Source organism: Ambystoma mexicanum, chromosome 2q (genome assembly GCF_040938575.1).
Source record: "Ambystoma mexicanum isolate Mex_15411 chromosome 2q, UKY_AmexF1_1, whole genome shotgun sequence".
In the NCBI taxonomy this organism is placed as follows: Eukaryota; Metazoa; Chordata; class Amphibia; order Caudata; family Ambystomatidae; genus Ambystoma; species Ambystoma mexicanum.
This window is the reverse complement of record NC_090924.1, coordinates 637,038,654-637,062,716: the sequence shown is the minus strand read 5'-3', so window position 1 is coordinate 637,062,716 and position 24,063 is coordinate 637,038,654. Positions and strand designations below refer to the sequence as shown.

Sequence of the window (24,063 nt, the reverse complement as noted above, 5' to 3'; positions counted from 1 at the left end):
TCAATTGGCTAATCCGTAGCGTCATGTCCGCGAACATGTGGCGCTTTCACTGATTGGTTATGGAGCAGCGTGAAGTGCGTCAGATTTCATCGCGGCCTCCGCCATCTTTTGTTCATGTTTTGGTGTACACGGACATCGCCGGTAAGACATACAAAACAAGACACCAATGCACTTGTTATACTTCTGAAATACTGTTTCCAAAGGTGAGCTTTAATTAGGTTGGGATGCAATGTGGCAGCGCAAACTCAAAAAGTGGTGTTTTCTTGCCACCAAATTCATACGGGAAAGTGGAAGTTGGTGCTAAATGTACGGCGACCAATGCGTTGTCTGTGTTGTAATGTTTTCAGATTAATATTGAAGTCGGAATGGCGTCCTATGTTTTCAAATCTGAGGCGGCCACCTGGAGTGTTTGATGGAAACAGTGGTTTTGGAGGCGTATGGGAGTAGCGGTTCTCATGATTGGATACTCATATGTTGTTGCAAAGTGAGAATGTATTTGTCTTCTGAGTAAAGGTCAGTTGATTTGCTTTTTTGGTTGCGAGCTGAGTAGGCCCACGCATCCAAGTCAATCCATAAGGGGCTATTGTTTTTTGACCTTGAGCAAAAGGGAAACTTCAAAAGCTATGCAAGGAATGAAAGCTTAAAAAAAAATACCATTTGATAAGGTTATGTTTTAAAAACATTTGTAAGGAACATGAAATATCAGTTCACGAAGATTCTTTGATGCGAACACTTTGCTGTCTAACTTTGCCAAAAACAATGGAGGCTGTAAAGATGATGTAAGTTTAATTTTGACGGCTCTACACCGACCCGCGTTTTAATTTCATATTTCCAAACACTAATTGTGACAATGTAACTGAAGTATTATCTTTTTGCGCAGTTGTAATTTTCCTCCAATAAGAGAGAGTGCACATTGTTCGCGTTTGCAGGCTATGACTACAGTCCCCCTTGTTCACCGTTATTTATTTTTCTTTCAAATGTTATGCTTGCCCAACTTAGCTTTGTGTATCACTTTGCACGTTCTTTTGGTCTTGTGTAACCTGAAGACATGTAATTTTTTCTTGCTTGTCCATTCATGCTGCCTTCATAACTGAATTACCTTCTCACTGTGTAGTTACTCTTTTTTTAACCCTTACGGCGACTGCTGTTTGTCGGCTTTTGTAGGGTGTCACTATATGTACCCATGGTCAACGCTAATATTTATTTAAAATGTATTGTTTGTCCACTTCCATTTGTGTACTACTTTCCACAATCTTTGTCTGTTTTGGAATTTTTTCCTAAAGATTGGGTATTGACACAGATTTTCTCTTAAGTTTTCCGCCTAGCTATATCTTGCCGTACTGTGCGTGCCATGGTTTCCAGATGCCGAGTGACGGCTTCTTTCAACGCCAGTGCAACTGCTCGTGACTGGCTGTCTGTCCATTATAATGTTATGGGATGACCGGCCAGGCCCCCTATGTCCCTACGCTGAACTAGCGATTAGGAGTGACATAACATCATTTATGGTGTTGTAAGGCAACGGTTAAGGCGCTGTCTTGGAAATACCTGTGCAAAGAAAGCGGGTGCTTTAACAGCAATGCATACATTTTGTATGCGAAAATAACTGCGTGTGTCTCACCACGAACATTTTCAATGTCGCCATTAGAACCATTGCAACAAATTAATTGGAAATGGGATTAGTCCGTTGGTCTCTGACAGTTGTTTGTTAAATAAAAGTACTTTACAAATTCTAAAATGTTAACGTTTTCTTTTAAAATCCCGTGTATCATTTTGAAATGTAAGGTACCACGTTGTACGTCGCTGTATGTTTATTTGCAGGTTCTGCGTCACAGCACGTACTGTTGCTTTTTCGAGGCTGTAATAGAAAGCGAAGAGGGGCCATACTATTACTGACAAATCTTATTGCGTCTATGTCCTTTACTGAGAAATATAAAGTACATGGAGTGTATGCAATTATTTATTTTTTTGTTAATATATTTACACTGTGAAAGGTGGTTCTTAACACAACATTTACTTTAACGGGTGGCTTTCTTTTTTGGTAGGACAGCTAATAAGGCCATTTGCGAACGGAAATGAGGAAAGGGGCATTAAACGGTGATATGGGTGGTGGGTGGCCGGTGCAAAAATATTGTGCGTTTGTTATTTCTAAGGTTGGGGCAGTGTTTGTCATGCTCCTTCATTACAGTAGTGCTGCTGTTTCTTGGCGAGGAGGGATGGCCTTAGCTGATGTCATTTTCAGATAACTGAAACTTTTGCTAAAAGTATGTAATGTGTATTACATTGTTAATGGCTGACTACCAATACATGTTGGCGCTGTGCAAGGCAAATGTTGCAGGTGGACGTTCCTACATCAATATAAAATCTGTTTCCACATTGTCCACGAGGCAAACATCTTACTGTTAAGTGTTTACGGATTCTGGAACACGTTACCGTGCTGTACACCAGCATATTGTCAAGTGGTATTCTCCGCAAGGTGTTTAAATAAGTCAGAAGTTGCTTTACATTATGGTTACGTGGCACTACTATAAACCTATCATCTTTAGCAAAAAAAACTTTGCAAAAGGGACGGTATGGTTCTCCAGCATGGGGTCTGGCATGGATTCACATGCTCATGAATATTCCCCGTCGTCAGGCTGGGAATCCTCGGTAAAGAAAAAATCAGTATCAGTATCAGTTTAGTTTCTGATCTGTCTTTCTTAGTAGTAACCAATCACTGATCTCTGGGTCATACTGCCCCCAGCCAATGACTGCCCTCTCCCTATGCCCCGCCTCTGGCAGCCATCCTCAGATTTTTACCGCACGCTCAAGTGTTGGGAGTCCTCGTGTTTAGCTCTCGAGTTTTTTGCTGCGTTTTCACGCTTTTTCAGAGATTTTCTCATATTTTCGGTTTAATCGAGCCTCCAGCTCCACCGTTTCTACTTCCGATAACGGGGACCCGTTTCGGAATTCTTGTACGCCCCTCAAGGGTGAAGTTTTCGTCGAGTTTACACTTCTTGGAGGATTCCGGAAGATCTGTGGCCTACCTCAACGGACATGGCCCAGGACAAGGGAAGCTCGACACCCGGATCCAAGCTGTTCAGGAGCTGCCCTGGATGCGGATTCCAGAACGTTTTCAAGGAGGACGAGCATTCGCAATGTCTCTACTGCCTTCATGAGGACAAGAGGCACGTGGAGAAAGACTGTGCGTTCTGCAAGAACCTTTCGGAACGGACCAAACAAGATCATCGTTCCCGCCTCGCCGCCTGGCTGGAGAAGGGCACAGCAGGTGAGAAGGCGACGAAGAAGTCTGAGCGGGTTTCTAAGTCCTGTGAGGGCGCCCCGGCGACGGGGGCTCAACAGAAGGCCAAGCACAGCGAGTCCGCGGGCACCAGGAGCGCCGAAAGGTCGGGCTACTTCCCGGCACGTTCGACCACGAGCCAGCGCTCTGGTTCGGGGAAGAGGAAGTCCGAGAACCCGGGTAGGCCACTGGAGCGGACCCGGTCGATCTCGAAGGGGGAGCGAGGCGCTGACCCTCCCCCCACAAGGCGAAGGCCCAGGACACACCTAAGGTTGTGCAGGTTTTGATCCACCCGGCAAAGGCCTCTACCGAAGTGGTCGCTGCGACCCTGGCGAAGCCGGCTGAGACTACGCCTGTGGAAACGCCCTCTGGGCCCAGAGTATCCCTGCCACCGCGGAGGGAATCCTCTTTCCAGCCCATCGCCAAGACCCCCGTGAAGCCCCCGGCAGAAGAAGAGGGGGGGCCGGTGGCCATTACAGACTCGGAATCAGCCTCTGAGGAGGAACTGGTGGAAACCGAGAAGGGCCTCAACAAAAGGTCCATAGGCCTCAACGAGAGGTCCTTAGGCCTCAATGAGAGGTTCATAGGCCTCAACGAGAGGTTCGAGAAGGTTCGATCCCAGGGGCGGTCCCAGCTGACGTGATCGAAGATAGCGACGACGAACAGAGCCCAGTGGAGCGGCCATCCTGTCCGTCGCAGCCATTGCCCGAGCCCCAGGATAGCTCGGTGGCCATTTTGTTGGCAATACAATCCTTATGCACCGAGATAAAGATGAGATTACCACAGACCCCGACGGAGGATCCAGACCCAGGCCTGTTGGGAAGCCCTCTGAACAAGCGGAGGAGAGTCCACCCCGCTCCGCACTTCGTGCCTGCGAGACCGGTGGACCCCTCATCCCCCTCGCCGGACCCTAGAGAGGATACGGCGACGGATACAGCGACGGGGACGGACGATGACGGCGGCGATGACACAGCAGACATCCCGTCGTCACCCCCCCGCGGGCGTCTCCAGCTGACGAAATTGGCTCTTTCTACGCCATGATAACCAGGGCATCCGAGCTCTTCCAGCTCTGCCCTGAAGAACAGAAAAAGGAGGGGTTTCTGTACCAACGAGGAGAAGCCAAGAGGAAGACAGTCTTCGTGGTGCCTTTATTCGACGACATCTGGGACGAGGGGCTTGCTGTCCGCAAGAACCCTTCCACGACACCAGCCAAGATGGACAGGTACGAGAAGAAGTACCGAGTCCCCGATGCCGCCCCCTTGCGCCTCAGGACTCTGTCGTCTCGGCAGCAGCTAAGAAGAAGGCAGCGGGTGCGGCGGCTTCAACTTCCACTTCCCCGCCGGACAGCGAGGGCAAGAAGTTGGACTCTATGGGACAACGAGTCATCTCGTCGACGACGACGATTAAGGCGGCCAATGCCTTAGCGATCGTGGCCCGCTACGACAGGGAGCTCTGGTTCAAGATAGCTCCACTGCTAGACTTCCTGCCTGATGACAAAATGGCAGAGGCCCTAGAAATTCTGCAGGAAGGTGAGGTGGCGTCGGATCACACCATAACGGTGGCAACGAAAATTGCCGATACCGGATTTCGCCAACTGGGCAACAGAGTTTGCCTCTGACGACGAGGATGGCTCAAGGCGACAGACTTTCGCCAGGATGTCCAGACCAGGGTGTTGGACATGCCGTTCGACGGCAACAACCTTTTTGGTAAGGCAGTTGCTGAGTCCCTACAGGCCATAAAGACCGACTCGGAGACGGCCCGGGCCCTGGGGGTGCTTCAACAGCGACGGCCCTTTCGGAGCTCCGGAGGCAGTCAGGGTGCCTCCAAAGGATCCAGCGGTGGCTCCTCCACTTACCGCCAGGCGGCCCGCTCCTCTTCCCAGGAGGCCTACAGAGGTCGCGGCAAGCAAGGGGGTTCCCGCCGCCGTCTCCAAGGAGGCCAAGGCGGCAAGGCCGCCTCCAAGCAAGACTGACCCGGCCGGGTTGCCGGTCCCCCACCAAAGCACCCCGGTGGAAGGCCGGCTGACGAAGTTCGTCAGCGTGTGGGAGTCCACCGACCGTCGGGTGTTGGACACCCTGGCCAATGGGCACTCGCTGGAATTCCAAAAGAAGTGCCCTCGCATTCCTCCCATGGCCAGGAAGGAGAATCACGTCCCTGAACTACTGTTGGAGGTAAAGGCGATGCTCAAGAAAGGTGCCATTGAGCTCGTCCCCAGAGGGCTCCGGGGCTCCGGAGTGTACTCAAGGTACTTCCTTGTCAAGAAGAAGACAGGCAGTTGGTGCCCCATCCTGGACCTGCGTTGCTTAAACAATTACATCAAGGTGCAGAAATTCAGGATGGTCACCCTCCAGCACGTGCTGGGACAGCTGGAGGAAGGCGACTTCCTATCGTCTTGGGACTTGGACGATGCTTACTTCTACATCCCTATTCTAAATAGGCACAGGCAGTTCCTCAGGTTCGTGGTTCAGGGACGCCACTACCAATTCAGGGCCCTACCGTTCGGATTAAAGTCGGCACCCAGGGTTTTCACCAAGTGCCTGGCACCAGTGCCGGCGCGCTACGTCGGCAGGGGATCCACGTTTACCCCTACCTGGATGACTGACTAATCCGGGCAAGGACAAGGGAACTCGCCGTCGAACACACGGCGGGGACCGTCCGGTTGCTCACGGAGCTGGGGTTCGCCATCAACTACCCCAAATCCCACCTGGTTCCATCGCAGATAGCACTGTTTCTGGGAACGAAGCTCGATACAGTGGGGCAATTGGCCTCCCCTTCAGAGGAGAGGACCAAGACCATCCTGGGCAAGGTGCAGCACCTGCTAGCCACGGACGTGGCCAGGGTGAGGTCCATCAAGTCCCTCCTCGGGATGATGTCCTCATGCAGCTATCTTGTACCCCTTTGCAGACTTCGGATGTGTCCGCTACAGAAGTTCCTCGACGCCCGCTGGCTTCCGGCGAGGGGCTGTTTCGAGGACAGGATCCCTCTTGACAAGGAGTTCCGTCGGGCGATCTTATGGTGGGGCATCCGTGCTCACCTCACGACACGCACGGAATTTCAAATCCCGGCGTTTCAGGAGACGGTGACGACGGACGCCTCTCTGGAGGGTTGGGGGGCCCACACCAGAGACCTCCACGCAAGAGGCCTTTGGCTCCCGGAGGAGAGGTCTCTCCACATCAACATTCTGGAGCTCCGAGCAGTGTTCTGGGCTCTCAAGTCGTTCCTTCCGTCCCTCAAGGGCATAGTGGTGAGGATCTTCACTGACAACACCACCACAATGTTACGGAAGCAAGGAGGCACCAGATCCCCAGCCCTATCCAAGGAGGCCCAGGATCTGTGGCACTGGGCCGTCGCCCAGGGGATGTTTCTGGTTCCCTTCCACCTGGCAGGAATAAAAAACACCATTGCGGACTCACTAAGCAGGGAGCTGCGCTCGTGCCACGAGTGGGAACTGCGCCAGGACCAAGTGGATCGACTCTTCCAACGATGGGGCAAACCCCAGATCGACCTGTTCGCGACGGCGACGAACTCCAAGTGCCAGAGGTTCGCCAGCAGGTTCCCACAGCCGAGGAGCATGGGCGATGCTTTCTCGTTCCCTTGGGACGGCCTGTTTCTATACGCGTTCCCTCCGTTCCCGTTGCTGCTCCGCCTCATCAACCAGCTCAAGAAGTCCAGGTTCAGGATGATCCTCATCGCACCAGTGTGGCCGAGGCAGATCTGGTTCCCGGACCTTCTGGACTTGTCAACGTCCTCACCAGTCAAGCTGCCGGCGGACGCAGATCTTCTCTCCAGAGAAGGAGGCGCCATTCTCCATCACGACCCACAGTCGCTGAACTTGCAGGCCTGGCTCCTGCAGCACTAGAGTTTGGAGGGTACGATATCCCGGCTGATTGCAGAGAGGTTCTTGCAAAGGCCAGGGCGTCCTCAACTCTCAAGTGTTACGGTCATAAATGGAAGAGGTTCTCTGTCTGGTGCCGTGCACAGAAGATTAACCCTCTGCGGATTACGGCCCCTCAAGTGCTGCCGTACCTACTGTTGCTGGCCAAATCTGGACTGGCTCACGCCTCCATAAAAATATATCTGGCTACCATCTCCCAATATAGCAGGACTACGGGACGGGCGTCCTTGTGGTCTCTTCGCCTGGTAAAGGAATTTATGAAGGGACTATTCCGATCATTCCCGCCGATGAAGGCCCCTGCCCCGGCGTGGGAGCTTAATGTGGTGCTGACCCGGCTCATGGGAGCCCCATTCGAGCCTATGCATTCGGCGTCTTTGAAGTTCCTATCATGGAAGACATCATTCCTCGTGGCCATCACCCCTGCACGACGAGTGGGAGAGATTCAGGCCCTATCTTGCAAGCCTCCATACTTGACTTTTCATGACACGAGGGTAGTGCTGAGGACGCACCCCTCCTTCATGCCCAAGGTGCTGTCGGACTTCCACCTCAACGAGCTCTTGGTGTTACCAGTTTTCTTCCCGTCGCCTTCGACGCCGGCCGAGAGGACTTTGCACTCGCTGGATGTAGCTAGAGCGCTGAAGTTCTACGTGGACCGCACAAAGAGTTTTCGGATGACGTCACAACTGTTTGTGAACTTTGGGTCTGTGAATCAAGGTAAGGCTCTCTCGAAGACTTCCATTTCCAGATGGCTCTCTGGCTGCATCATGCATTGTCACTGGTTGGCGAACTGACCGCTGCCCGGTCGTCCGAGAGCCCATTCGACCAGAGCGATCGCTGCTACCAAGGTGTTTCTGTCTGTTGTGCCCCTGCTGGACATCTGCAGGGCTGCTACGTGGAGGTCGACGCACACCTTCACAAGATTCTACTGCATCGATCGGGACTCCAGGGAGGAGTGCAGGGTCAGCCAAGCAGTGCTGCGCAACCTGTTCGCTTAAGGTGAGCCTGGTGAGGAGGTAAGAGATGCTTAATGTTGAGTTGTTGTATTGCTTAATGTTGAGCCTGTTGCCACCTCCCGTGGTTGTGCATGTGTATACTGCTATGTATTCTTTTATTCATGAACATGTGAATCCATGCCAGACCCCATGCTGGAGAAGGAACAAGTTACTTACATGTAACTGTTGTTCTCCAGCATGGGTCTGGCATAGATTCACATGCGAACCCTCCCACCTACCCCTCTGCGGCTCTTCACTTGGTCATACTGCCTCTTGGCGTGCTACCAAATCTGAGGATGGCTGCCAGAGGCGAGGCTTAGGGAGAGGGCAGTCAATGGCTGGGGGCAGTATGACCCAGAGATCAGTGATTTGTTGCTACTAAGAAAGACAGATCAGAAACGAAACAGATACTGATTTTTTCTTTACCGAGGATTCCCAGCCTGACGACGGGGAATATTCATGAGCATGTGAATCCATGCCAGACCCATGCTGGAGAACAACAGTTACAGGTAAGTAACTTGTTCCTTAAGTTGCTCTACTGAAAACTTGTAAAATTGAGTAAAAAAATCTTTGTTAGAGGAACGTTATGGTTAAGTTGCACTTCTAGAAACCTGTGAAATTCACAAACAAAAACGTTATAAACGTGACATTATGGTTCAAAGTAAAATCGAAAAACCCCTGAAATTCGACAGTTATGGTAGGCTAAGCAATCATAAATGCCTGCACCACTATGCCCTGTTAACACTACCACTCAGGACATGAAAGATGGCATCACAAATGTCATTGATGACATCACTGATGACATCACATGTGCATTTACTTTTCAGACGAGGGGTTGTGAATGTAATTTTAGCAAAACAATATCAGGGATTATCGGGACATGTGTAATAAAGTACATACTTCATCGCGCAATGTAGAGTTTTAAAGAAAATTCCATGGCAGTGTTCTTTCCAGTACAGGAACCTACTCAAACAGAAATGTAGCTATTGGCTGCAGCAGACACCACAGAGGTGCTAAGTTTGTACTTTCCAAAGTTATATAATAAAAAGGTGAATGTTTCTGTATCACACTTTTCTGGTCTGTGAAACATGTACTAAGTTGCTAATAATGCATCACTTACTGCATATTTCTAGTAATACACACAAAACATAAATAGACTACAATGCATACAAAGATGGTGCTTATATGTGGAGAGTAAAGTAAGCATACAAGACGTAGTATCATTACCAACTGTGTATAATCTACATGATTATATTCACACACAAAAATGTTTGCTGTGTTTCAGGCCTGCTTCTTCCCCTATATATGTACATCATAAGATACGATTAAATTGTAAGGAAAGTAGTGTAAGAACATGTGAGAATAACAATATTTATAAATGTAATACCTTTTGAAAGTTAAGTTTGACTGTCAGTAAATAAACCCACCTGGCCTAGATATGGCAGTGAACAAAAACGAAGGGGCTACACATGTGATGTCATCAGTGATGTCATCAATGACATTTGTGATGCCATCTTTAATTTCCTGTCGGGTAGTGTTAGCAGTGCACAGTGGTGCAGGCAGTTATGGTTGCTTAGCCTACCATAACTGTCAAATTTCAGGGGGTTTTTGATTTTACTTTGAACCATAATGTCACGTTTATAAAGTTTTTTTTTAGTGAATTTCACAGGTTTTTAGTAGTGCAACTTAACCATAACGTCCCTCTAACAAAGTTTTTTTTAGTGAATATATATATATATATATATATATATATATATATATATATATATATATATATATATATATATATATATATATATATATATATTTCTGAGGCTTGTGGAATCTGCTTAGATCACATGCTGTGCATAGGCCGACATCTAGTGGAAGCTGCGGAGTATTACAGTTTGTTTTTCGAAACTCGAAAATGGGCGTCGACACAGGCGTGCCAGTAATACTATCCCTAGTGTGACGTCCACTGTACCCAAGATCCCTCACGCGTCTAGGATCCTCAGATTGTTTTTTTCCGCCATACTGGTCGGAAGCATCTTGCGGAGTCCCCTGGCCTTAGCCATACTTTTGCTATTATATTGCAATTTAAAATTATTTATTGACATCCTTCCCCACCCCAACGTCGACCATCGATCTCGACGACGGCTGGAGAAGACATCGACCGTCGGCTGCTGCACGACGGATCTGGGCCTAGGAAGGCCGCTGGCCTCGGCCCGGGCCTAGGAAGGCCGCTGGCCTCGGCCCGGGCCTAGAAGGCCGCTGGCCTCGGCCCTGCAAGTAGGGAGAGTGGGGGGTGGTACATACTCTTCACTCTTGGTATATAAATACACCTTATATATTTCCTACACTCATCAGCCCGCTGCCTCAAGGTGCGTATGGAGGGTACCCCTTTCCAATTCTGCCCCAAGTGCAATCGCAAATACCCTTGGGTCGACAGGCACGCCACGTGCAATCTCTGCTTGCCGAGGGACCACCCCGAAGCGAACTGCAGAACGTGTAGTAGGTTTAAACCTAAGACACTTAAGGACCGTTCGACAAAGCGTTGGGCCCACCACGCCAGGCAGGCAGCCATGGCAGCGGAGGGCGCCTTCAGCGATGGCAGCGACGCCGTACTTTCGGACGGCGAGGGCATTACGGCGTCGAAAGACTGCCGAGCGCAGGTCCCCGACCTCGGAAGGTTGCCCGGCAGGGTGGCTATGGGGAAGACCCCCGGCGACGCAAACGCTACACCTACACACACTAAGCACACTAAGTCCAACCGAACCTCGACGACGTCGACTTCTCGGAAAGAGGCACGGATAGAACGGTCCGACTCGGTGTCCTCTGGGCGCTCTCGATCGAGATCGCCTCATGACGCAAGGCAATCATCCACTCTTGCCAAGAGTGCCTCGCTCCCTAGATTAACGGAGGTTCCATCGTCAGAAGACGAAGACGACTTCCACCCCCAGGCCGCGCTCCAAGAGACCGAGAGCGCAGTTAACACCAGCGAGGCCCCACGCTCGAAACAAAATACCTCTCCAGACCCTCGGCGCCAGGCGTCGAAGGTCTCTGGGGCCTCTAAGGGGCAGGGAAAACATTTTTCCACGCACGAGGAGGGAGGGAAACAGCGGAAAGCTCAGCCTTCCACTCCTGTAAGACCATCCTTCCACCCCAAGCAGACAGATAAACATAGATCTACTGGGACAGCAACATCCAGCAAGGGTACCCTTGATAAGTCCTCTAAGTTGCCTACTAAACTCATACCCTGTTCCAAAGAATGGTCCAGTGAGGACATAGACAGGGTCATGTCAAGAATGTCTTCCTTAGCGGATTTTTATGACAAAAACCCTGAGCATTTCCTTTCGTATGACCCTCAAGGGGCCACACCCTCAGGCTCCTCTGATCCTATCCCCCTAAGTAAAAAGGCCCGGGTCGAAAGACCTGACCCCTTCGAGGTGCAGCCTTACTCTACTCCATACTCTACTCCTCACACCAGATACCAAGGACAACCTTTCCCTGAAGGGGACCAGGAGTTTTCAATTATGGAGGAACGAACCGGGTCTCAATACTATGCGGAGGATGAGGACCTGGAGGAGGTAGAAGATGAGGAAATTTACAGAGTAGATTCCCCGGTAGAGAGCGAAGCCCCAGTTACCGACTCGCCAGTTGATAACCAACCCCTCCTTAATGAAGTTCTCGCTCTCGCAGCAGAACATTTTCACATCGACACCCACGGTGTACAGGAGGAAAGGGACTTCGCAGAAGAGTTGGTGGGAGAGAGGAGGCCGGTCGCTCAGACCATCCCTATCCTTAAATCCATCCAACGTAGAATAGATCCATCCCTGGTGAACCCTAACCTCACCAGAGCCGTCAACCCCAGAGTCGAAAAACTTTTTCGGGCAGCCCAGTCTGACCCTCTTTATATAAGAGGTCATCTTAAACCAGACTCCCTAGTGGTCACCAACACTCGGAAGAGGGCTGGGACACCCTTATCGTCGTCAGAAGCTCCTCCCGACAAGGAGAGCAAAAGACTATACGGGTTTGGCAGGAAGGTAGCCTCAACGTCCGCCTACCAAGCAAGGATTGCTAACTCCACCACCCTGTTGGCAAGTTACAACTGCCATCAATGGGAAGAGGTCGCGGCGCTCATAGCCTCTGCTCCTGAACCGTTAAAGGGCCAGTTGGCTCGGATCTGGGCAGAAGGGAGAGCCGTGTCTGGTTGCATTTTAAAAGCAACTTTCGACGCTGCAGACAACGCAGGAAGATTGATAGCAGAAGGTACTGTTATCAAGAGACATGCATGGTTGCGGCAGTCGGGGTTCAAGACAGAAACACAGGCGTCATTAATAGACAAGCCGGTGGAACCCGATCTATTGTTTGGGAAAGCGGTCGAAGACGCACTTAAAAATGCCAAGGACGAGTACGAGACTCTCAAATCCCTTGGCCAGCTTACCAACAAACCCCCGAACCAGAGGGGGAACAGTAATTTTCGTCGCCCACGCGGCCAAAATTCACAAAGAGGCAACTATGCCCAAGGACAGGGTACACAATGGAATAATAACCAGCAGTCTACCCAAAGTTACAGTAAAGGTAACAAGAGAGGGCGTGGAAGAGGCAGAGGCAGCCCCAACAAGGGAGGTGGCACGCCTCCGCCAAAGCAGTGACGCTCAGTTCAGGGTCCCTTCTCACGCAACCCCAGTAGGGGGACGCATTTCCAACTTCACCCAGGCTTGGGAAGGGATCACCTCAGACAGATGGGTGCTGTCAACAGTGTCCGCAGGATATTGTATAGAATTACTGCAGCGTCCCCGGAATCACCCTCCACGACAAAGAATACACTCCTTAGAACATCAGAAGATCCTTCTCGAGGAGATCGCCATTCTGCTAGAAAAGGACGCGATAGAACTCGTCCCAGGACACCAGGTAAACAAGGGTATCTATTCAACTTACTTCCTTGTGCCAAAGAAAGATTTGACAATGCGCCCAGTATTGGACTTACGGCCTGCCAACAAGTATGTCAAGCCCCAAAAATTCCATATGACCACGCTACAAGAGGTAATCCCCCTCCTAAAAAAGGGGGATTACATGGCAACCTTGGATATGAAAGATGCTTATTTTCATATTTCCATGCTCCCAGCGCACAGAAAGTACTTGCGCTTCAAGGTGGACAGTCGCCACTACCAATTCAAGGTACTGCCCTTCGGGATAGCTTCAGCACCAAGGGTATTCACCAAGGTACTGGCGGTGGCGGCTGCACACCTACGCAGGGAGGCAATCCCAGTGTACCCTTATCTGGACGACTGGCTCATAACGGGGGAAACCCCAGGAATTTGCAGGTCAAACATTCAGAGGACTATCGACCTCCTCCACGAATTAGGCTTCTCTATCAACAAGAAGAAGTCAAGTCTGGTGCCAAGCACCTCAAAACAGTTCCTAGGAGCAATCCTAGATACTCAGAAAGGGTTGACCTTCCCTTCGGAAGAGAGAATTCGGAATATACTACTGCAAATTCCACATTATCAGTCAGGTCAACAAATAACGGTACGCAAAGCAATGCGGTTACTGGGCATGATGGCGTCATGCATTTACCTGGTCCCCCACGCGCGTCTGCGCATGCGTCCCATGCAGGAATGGTTGGCGAAACAGTGGTCTCAGGCAAGTGGTCAGTGGGACGATCTAGTGGTCGTTTCGCCAACACTCGTATAGAGCTTACACTGGTGGACAAGAGAGAATCTCGCAAGGGGAAAACCCTTTTACGATCCCGAAGTACAAGCAGTGGTGACTACAGATGCATGCCTGACTGGGTGGGGAGCTCACCATCTCCACCACACAGCTCAGGGTCTCTGGTCTCACTCAGTAGCCAAGAACCACATCAACCTGCTAGAGCTTCTGGCAGTATTCCGAGCGCTTCGGGCGTTCGAGCCCCATCTGCTAAACTTGTCGGTGCAGATCCAGACGGACAGCACGACAGCCATGTTCTATCTGAACAAACAAGGAGGGACTCGTTCACCAAATCTGTCCAAACTTGCCCAGAAAATCTGGATATGGGCACTCAGACGGAACATCTTCCTGTCATCACAACATGTTCCAGGAGAGCTCAATTCCCTAGCGGATGCCCTAAGCAGAGACTCCCTCCCAAAAGAACACGAATGGGTCCTTCACAGAGATATCGTAGAAGATCTCTTCTCTCAGTGGGGTTTCCCCACTATAGACCTATTCGCCACAAGCGAAAACAAACAATGCCCAGGATTTGCATCCAGGTTCCCCCAGCCAGACTCCCAAGGGAACGCCCTGTGGATGAACTGGTCAGGGATGTTTGCGTACGCTTTTCCACCAACTCCTCTCATCAGGAAGGTGGTGTACAAGATGAACAAGGAATCAATGACGCTCATCCTAGTTGCTCCCATGTGGGCGAGACAACCATGGTTTCCACACCTACGCAGGATGGCGGTGTGCGAGCCCATCAAACTCCCAACCTGGTACAACCTACTGTCCCAGCAACAAGGTCAAACAGTGCACCAGGAACCCAACTCAATGAACCTGGCAGCATGGCTCCTGAAGTCATAGAGTTTGGGCATCTCAATTTACCACAAAGGTGTATGGACATCCTAAAAGAATCCAGGAAACCAAACACAAGGCACTGTTACTTTGACAAGTGGAAGAGATTCGTTATTTGGTGCCAGAATAAACAAATCAACCCAGTTGATTGCACTCCTTCCAACGTTGTAACATACATGCTCCACCTGCTGGACGCAGGTTTGGTTTTTAACTCTCTGAAAGTACACCTGGCAGCCCTCTCGGCTTACACCGCATCCCATAACAAAGTATCGTGGTGGAAAGTACCAGTAGTTAAAGCCTTCATGGAAGGAGTAAAGAGACTTCACCCTCCTATTTCGAACCCACCGCCAGGATGGGACCTCAATGTGGTGCTAGCTAAGCTCATGGGCCCCCCTTTCGAACCCATGCATAAAAGTAGTCTCAAACACCTGACTTATAAAACGGCCTTCTTAGTAGCCATTACCTCTATAAGAAGGGTCAGTGAAATTCAGGCTCTGTCAGTGCAGGATCCTTTCTTTACTATCCACAAAGACAAACTGGTTTTACGCACACACCCTAGGTTCTCACCTAAATTTATATCTAAGTTCCATGTAAACCAGTCCATCGAGCTTCCGGCTTTCTTCCAGAACCCGCAAAGCTCAGCTGAGGTGAAACTACACACCCTGGATGTGCGTAGGGCGGTCCTCTACTATGTAAATAAAACCAGACCGCTAAGGAAAACAGATCAACTGTTTGTCTCCGTAGCTACAGGCAGAGAGGGGGATCGCGTCTCTAAAGGCGCGATCTCGAAGTGGATTATCAACTGTATACAGCTGTGTTACTCTCTTTCTGAAAAGACTCTGCCTTTTACGCCAAGGGCCCATTCTACTAGAGGCATTGGGGCCACTCTGGCTTTCATTGCAAATGTTCCCCTCGACACCATTTGCAAAGCAGCTACTTGGAGCTCTATTCACACTTTTACTCAGCATTACTGCATTGACACTCATTCCAAGACAGATACACAAGTGGGACAAGCGGTTCTAAGACACCTGTTTGCTCATGACCCTTCTCACATCCCACCTCCTTCTTCTGGTACTGCTCGCTAATCTATGCACAGCATGTGATCTAAGCAGATTCCACAAGCCTCAGAAGGGATACATTACTCACCGTAATCGTATTTCTGATGCTTGTATCTGCTTAGATTCACATGCGACCCACCCTTCCTTCCCTCGGAGAGAAGGCGCATGATTGCTTGTAGTCTTACCTTTCTGTCTATCTGCTTGGATTATCTGTACTCACGCTACTCCTCATGCTTCCTCATGTCAGAAAAAATACAATCTGAGGATCCTAGACGCGTGAGGGATCTTGGGTACAGTGGACGTCACACTAGGGATAGTATTACTGGCACGCCTGTGTCGACGCCCATTTTCGAGTTTCGAAAAACAAACTGTAATACTCCGCAGCTTCCACTAGATGTCGGCCTATGCACAGCATGTGAATCTAAGCAGATACAAGCATCAGAAATACGATTACGGTGAGTAATGTATCCCATATATATATATATATATATATATATATATATATATATATAGGAACAAAGTGGCGGAAGGTCTGGGCTAAAGTGATATGGTTGGGACATGCAAGATACTTTAACTGGTTGTAATTTCTATGTTTGTGCCCGCAATATTTTCAGTGCGTGTTTCCAGAGCCAAAGGATCACGAGAATATATTGCAGCCCCAGCGATACAAGCATTACATGATTAAACACGGGACAGTGGAGAGAGCTCTCGGGAAGATGGCAAATCTGGGCAACATATTTACTTGTGCATGAACTATGAACAAATGTGTACTTGCGGCATTCCTGCGGCTAGCTGCATACAATGCCAATTCATGTTTCCATTCTCCCACTGTTTCTAACAAACATACTTTTAACCAAAATTCCGGCTTCTAGAAAATATGTTGACATAGTCGTGGAGATGTCCTTCTTTGTACGACAGTGGGCAGTTTCAGAATTCTTTCTTCTTACTAGCGCATTGTCTCCCAGTGAGAAGATAATGGGTGGGTGTTTTGGGTCTACGTAAGAAACCCATATGGCTACTTGCACCATTATTAGAAGGTGTTTTTATTTTTACTGGTTGTATAACATTACTTTCAAGCAGCTTAGTTTCTAGTCTGTGTCGTAATGTGCACTCAAAATGCATGTTTGAACTAAGTCCCACTCGAGCAAAAACACAAAGAGCCAGTGTTGACGAATGTTATGAAAATACACATTTCACCTTTGTTCCAGTTCTGGACAAAAGGGTGTTGTAAGGAATTTTGCTTAATGAAAAGGATCCCTTGTGTTTCTTTTGCTTTTATATTTTCCGAGAAATGAGTCTAATGGAAACAAGATGCCTTGCGTGAATCATGGTTTAGACTGTTTGTTTTTCAGTAAAGAGAATTAGAAGTACTCAGTTTCTTTTCTATTATTTCATGTTAGGGTGAAGAAATATTCCTCGATATGTTTGAAGACGAGTATCGAAGCATGACTGTAAGTATCTGGGAAAAGTAAATGTGTAAATATTGAATAATATATTTATTTTTTAAATGAGGTTTCTGTAAACATGGAATATTTACAGTAACTGTAATTTGCAGAATCAAGAAACTAACCTTTTGTAACATATTAGCATCATTTTTAATCAAGTAACGGCTTTACCATATTATCATGACCAAATGATGGCATTGGAGACTGGCAAATGACTTTTCTGCTTGATAAAGATGTATGCAAGTATCTACTTGAAATCTGGACGTGCTCCAATATATTCAAGATGCAAGTGCCTTAGACTATACATTTCTTAATCAGCATTCAAAAGAATTTGCATCTTTCATCACTCTAATGAAAGAGCAGCACATGCAAATTATGACTAGGGAACAATTGTTCTGCAAAAGGGCACAGTGGTAGATTAAGATGTTATGCCATTTGCCGAAGCTTTGGCGGGCATAATAATGTGTCGGAGAAACCAGCCTTGTTTTCTACAAGTAATAGTAATTTATTGTGTAGGTATCATCCTGCTAGATGGGACCAATTTCATTAATTTGACCATCCGTGGTGACACCATGGTAGCGCACGCTGCAAATTGCAGGTTAACGCCTTTGTTTTTGTTGCATTGCCAACAGACTGGGCATCCAAAAGAATGTATTCCTTGGCAAAGAGTTAACGTCTTCTGTTTCTTTGGCTCTAACATCTGTCAATATATAGCAAACTTCACAACATCAATTCTTGAAGTGGCAATTAGTTCATATGGCATTTTAATACATGCCACAATATAAGATTAACCCTTTAAACAGGTTGTAGACTTCAATCCACCAAGACTGGTAGATACTGTGAAATCAATGATACGTTATTTATCTGCCTCAGGGGCACTACTATGCATAGTGATTGGGAGGGATAGGATGTGACGGTGTGTTGGACGAATCGTAGAGGTAGTTGAGGTGCGGAAGCATTGATTCAAAGCCCTGCGAGGAAGTTTCTTTATTCTCTTTTTCTTTATTTCTTGGCAAGCCATAGTGGAGGAGGCGGGATTTGGGTCACAGGAGGGAGAATGGACACACTGTATAAGATAATTGAACTCTCGAGATTATGTAAAAATGTATGTACGTATACCGACCTGTTATATAAATAAAAACAACAAAAAAAACAAAAATACTATCCATAGTGGCTTAGAGTGTTAGTTGATGTTCTAAATAAGAGTTGAGATGTTCATGTTGATTGTTTATTTATTATGCGCCTATACACACGTGTTGCAAAGCGCCACCATGCATGGGAGGGGAAGACATAAGGAAGACAAGACAATCGAACTTACTAGGCAAGGTACATTCAGATTGCGGAAAAAGGAAGTGCGTGAGGGGCAATGGGGACCAAGTGTGCCAAGTACCACCAGAACATGGGTTAAGTGCAGAGAGATATCACTCTCATGGGTCATAACCTAAGTGCAGTAATGCTGCGGCAAGTGCAAGGCTCCAGGGGCAAGTGCAGGAGACTAGCAAGGAAAGCGAACGATCTGTGAGGCTCTGAAGGTACACCAGGCAGCCAGTCAGCAAAGCTGAACAGAAGTAGAAGAGAGAGAAAGATATAGCAGAAAGAGATGGTTAGTACGGAAGAAGGAGCGAGAAGGAAGAGGATAAGTCTTGAGGAGTTTCCGGAACTTAAGGAGATCCGGCTCAAGACTAAGCGAGCCAGGGAGGCTGTTCCAGAGGGAGGAACCTGCAGTGGATGACGATCTCCCCCCAAGTCTCTGCTTGGAGAAGAAGCTCACCCGCAGAGAGTTTGAGGATGACAAGCGGATGGCTCGGGAAGGAGAGTATTTAGGAACAGAGCGTTGCAGATAAAGTGGGCCCAGGCTCCAGAAAGCTATGTGGATAATGCAAAGGGTCTTGAACTTAATCCTTGCAGCCACAGTGAGCCAGTGAAGGGATTTCAGTGCCGGAGAGGTGCGGTCCCTGGGGTTGAGGTCAAGGTTAAGTCTCGCGGTTCTGTTCTGGATGAGTTGAAGAGGATGGAGTGTAGAAGAGGGAAAGTTGAAAAAGAGACTGTTGCAGTAGTCCAGCATAGAAAGAACCAGGGCTCTGGAGACGGTGAGCCTCTGGGAGAAAGTGAGAAAAAGTAGAATGCCTCTGAAAAGGTGCAGTTGGTAGTAGGACTTTTTTGAGATGTATGCAATGTGAGATGAGGAGGAGAGAGTGGAGTCGTAGATGACCACTAGATTATTTTCCTCATTGGTAGGTGGAGGCGTAGGGTATTAACAAGAATATGCTGTGTGGAGACCTGTTAAACTACACCTTGAAGGAATTTAAAGGGTTATGGAAATGGCGGTCTCTTTAGGTTTTCTGCTCCCACCAACACGGTTTATGGCTCAAAACAACTTTTGAACTATTGTTTTATAATGGCCGAAACAGCTGTCTCGCTGACGCAATGAACCACTGTTTTGGCCCTAATTTATCTCCGATAAATGCTGCATGTAGCCTTCCAAGACACTGGTTATGAATTTACCACTAGGTGACACGTTGTCATTCAACGGGATTTGGAGAACCAGCACCTGCCTGCGTTGGCCCTTGCTAAAAATGCACAGTGAAGTGTGGTAGGCGTTCTTTCAAGCACATAAGTGTTCAGGTGCCTATGGTACACGAACATCGGTGAACCTAGGGATGAGCACCTGTCTGGTATAACCTTGATAGGAAACCTGTTGTTTTCTGCGCTTACCTGTCTGAGCAATTAGGCTCATGACGACATGGAACTCCCATCTGCTGGCCGGATGAGTGTTCCATGGAAACAGTTGTGAGAGACCTGACAAGGGAAAATATGGATGACCAGTGGCCATTGATCCCTGTCTGAGCAATTAGGCTCATGACATCATGGAACTCCCATCTGCTGGCCGGATGAGTGTTCCATGGAAACAGTTGTGAGAGACCTGACAAGGGAAAATATGGATGACCAGTGGCCATTGATACAAACTTGTTAAGATGACTATTTGTTTACTGTAGCCAATAAACAGCCTTGCATTGAAGTTATCGTCTGCGAGTCATCACTGGATGCATCTTTGAATACAACATTAATTGGCGATGAGGTCAACCAGCTGCTAGGGGGGTGGGCAGTCTACAGTCTACACCCCAGAAGACAATCCATCCACCCTGGAGTGGGAAATGCCAGTGAACAAGGATCCCATTTGTTAACAGGGTAAGAAGGCCAAGAAAGGTTAACATAAAAGAGCCATTGTGGCCCGATAAAGACTGATCCAAGTACCGGTAAGCAGGGGACAACAGAGGGAAGGAAGAAGTTGAAGCTGGTAAACACGGAGTGGATTTGAGCAGGCACTATCTGTGACCAGGTGTGAAGTGCAGATCAGTGCCGTGAGCAAAGGGTGTGATGGACAGAAGAAGTGCACACATTACAGACAAAATGAGAAGCAAACTACAAGCTCATGGGGAAAAAAGCTGAAGTGGACCCAGGATAATTAAACACAAAGGATGCGAGTAAATGACATGAAAACTGTGCAGAACGCAAAGTACAGCGTTGACGTTGTTAAGATTAATTATATTAACTGCGGAGTCACATGAATAATATGCAGTTTAAAGTGAATATAAACTATCATTTCAACACGCAGAGATGCAGCTCGAGCCATATTGCAACTTTTGAAAAACGTAATCATTGAAAGAATTGTCAGGAGCCCATTCTTACTAATGACTATGGCGAGTGCGTGCCTGGAAGGAGCGACGCGTTCCAGAATCCGAGGCATGCATATATGGTACTGTATCTGCCTCCTTAGTGGAAGGCACCCCAGAACCTGGATAATGTTGCGACGTCATGGTGAATGTACGGAAAGAAAAATGCAGTTATGAAGGGCCTCCGAAAGGCGTATGATTTTCAGTCACGCAGTGACAAGTGGAAGCTTCAGGTAGTCCCCAAATATGCTGTTAAAGGGGGGAAAGGGGTAGGGTGATTAGAGTGTTATATTGTATTGCACTTGTCATTTATATAGCGCCTTTTAATATTATTATAGTCTCGATGCGCTGTTAGTGAGAACATCCTCGGAGGATCGAAGGCCAGAGTGTTGCAAGATTAGAATGTGGGTGTGCATTTGGCCAAATAAGGCTTGGCCAGCCTGGCCAGGCTCCGGTAGAGAAGAAACCCATGCAGTCAGGCATGTGGATGGGTGCTGAGAGGAGTCAGGAGATGGCGTGAGTGCTAGAGACTCGCCATGTGTTCAGCCTGCCCGAATTTGTCATAGATCTGCACTGCATTCTGATGTCAGAGGTGTGGAGTCGCAGTCTGGTGTAAGTTGGCCGAGAATTGTTTGAACGTAGTTAAGAAACTATGGTTCTGGCAATACAGGCATCAGTGATGTGTGCTGCGTGTGTCAAAGAGTGTTAAGTCGTGAATAAAAGGGTTGTGAAAAATGCTCAGTTTCAAAATCAAATTTCATGGAGTAGTTAACGAGGTGTATGCGTGTAGGAATTGGGATATGCTCTGGAGATATTGGCACAGCAACCTGGTTAAAAGTCACGTATGTGTTTTAAAGTGTTGAAAGAAGAAATCTATGGTTGGAGTCAATAATAATGTTTACTAAATGAAAAGGTATAACATGAAGTTAATGAGGCAGTGAATGGATGGGAATAAAATGAGTATTAAATGCAATGTTTAACATAACTAAATATATTGGAATGAGCACAAGAAAGAGAACGCGTTGTATGAGCTGGCATGATTTAAGCGAGTATTTTTAGTTAATGTATAGAATGGAGTAAGATCACATATTATGGCACATTAATAATGTTGGTGAATGACCTTACATTTTGTGCTACAAGCGCGTTGATAAGGGGTGGCACACGCAGCACACCAATGCATATATTGACTGTGGTGGGGAGCACATTTTATGTATCACATATCTATTTGCTTCGACTATGTTTATATAGGGTGGCACACGATGTACACCTGTTAATGACAATGCACTGCAATGAGAGCGCATTTGATGCATCCCAAGGTTATGTGCTTCGAGCATGTTGATATAGGGTGACACACTATGCACAACCGCGCATGAGTTTGCACTGTGGTTGGGAGCACAATTGATGCATCCCAAGGCTATGTGCTTAGAGCAAGAGGGAAAAACAACACATGTCTTTAAATACAGCAGTCAAGGAAGCAGAAGGGTCTGCGCAGTGATGGAGTTCTCTCTGTAAGTTACCTCTGAATTTCCGTGAGAGAATATCTCCTCCGCTCCAACCCTCTGAACGCTCAACCCCTTTGCTTGTTCTGGGGCAGGCATAGGGATTGGTCACATACCTCTTCAGTAGGTCATAGGAGTTCAGCCAGGTGACACTGGTATAAGGGGGAAGAGTTTAAATGGTGTAAAGGGGAAGGACGTGTTGTATTCTGCGCTTCCCTTTTTGAGTAAGCAGGCTCATGACAGGGAACTCCCATCTGCTGGCTGGATGAGTGTTCCATGGGAACAGTTGAGAAAGAGACCTGACAAGGGAAGGTGCGTGGGGGACCAGTGGCCATTGATACAAACTTGTTAAGATGACTACATATGTTTGCTCTAACCAATAAACAGCCTTACATTGAAGTTACAGTCTTCGAGTCATCACTGCGTGCGTCTTTTCATACACCATGGTTGGAACCTGGTTAATAAGCCATAAACTGGTTATCCCCTCAATCAACTGCACACCAGCTTTACGTCAGCTCCTCCATTGTTGTTTTGAATGTGTTTAGTTAACAGTACATTTAACACCCGTTTTATGTATGTTTTTGTTATTGTTTATTATTTTAGTTTGTCTGCTTTTTTAGGGTCTGTTTTAATCTATCCTAATATTTGTTTGGTGCAGGAAATAAGCGTGGGATGCCAGTGATGGTGCTCGACTATTATTAGTAATATATTGTTTTTTTGTTGTTCCCTGCTGGCTTACAGGATACATTGTTAATGTATTTATTATTTGTTTTATGCAGCACAGTTTAGTATAAAGCCATTACTCTTCTGTTGATGGGTCAAAAATAATTCTGTAAATTCCACGAGACTGGTCACTAAGCCAACAGCTCTCATATTGCGGTAAAGGATCATGTGTCAGTTGATATTAGAGATGTAGATTTTAACTATTACTGTTCAGTAAATTAAAATTGCAACATTGAGAACCACGCATGGCTACGGCAGGAGTGTAGTGTACATGCTTGTTCAAAGAACATTTGTGTATTGGGGTAGTGCTGCAATAGAGAAAAACCTACAGGTGTTAGTAGTTAATGTTTTGTCCCACTTAATTCTCCTTTCTAGGGTAGCAAATTGGTTCAGACGGAATCGGAGGTTTACAGCCCAGATTTTTGGGCAGGGGAACAGTGACAAGTACATCAGGTTTTATCCTTGCCGCCTCCTGAACCCACTGTACTCCCTGTAGCGAGAGATTGCCCAGTAAGTTTCTGCCCAGTTGGCAGTATATAGCCTGTTTTTTACCGTCGCCGGAAATGACTTCAGCACATCCTGGGATGAGCCAATATTGTGGAGAATGGCACACATGGCAAGCTTAAATTTGATAACAGTAGAGGGTGTGTTAGATTGAGATGACTCACCCAGGTCTTGATAAAGAGAGTTATTTGGAGGATTCAACATCTTTGCATATTCTGCTAGCTTATTCCAAAGGGCACTGGCTGCCAGGGACACTACGCCCAGCTCATGTCTGATCACAATGTTTGCGACAGATTGATTCAGACCCAAGGTTCATTTCCAGAGGAGCCCCTGATGTTTAATGGGCGTCCCAGGTCAAACGAAACTAACTATGCCCAGACCATATAGAATAGTTGGTTCAATGGTTTGCAGGTAAAACCTATGCAAGGGATCAAAGAGTAGCGACAAAACTGGAAATAGATCCTCTTA

General features: G+C 47.7%; 1 protein-coding gene across 3 annotated transcripts in view; it reads left to right on the top strand.

The window, feature by feature from the left end:
* The window catches only part of CLEC16A (C-type lectin domain containing 16A), a 1,932,649-nt gene that overhangs the window by 1,018,679 nt on the left and 889,907 nt on the right, over window positions 1-24,063 (top strand). For all 3 annotated transcript variants that reach the window (XM_069647805.1, XM_069647806.1, XM_069647807.1), the window contains exon 16: window positions 17,151-17,201. In XM_069647805.1, coding sequence (XP_069503906.1) covers window positions 17,151-17,201 — 51 coding nt within the window. The remainder of the gene's footprint in view (window positions 1-17,150; window positions 17,202-24,063) is intronic.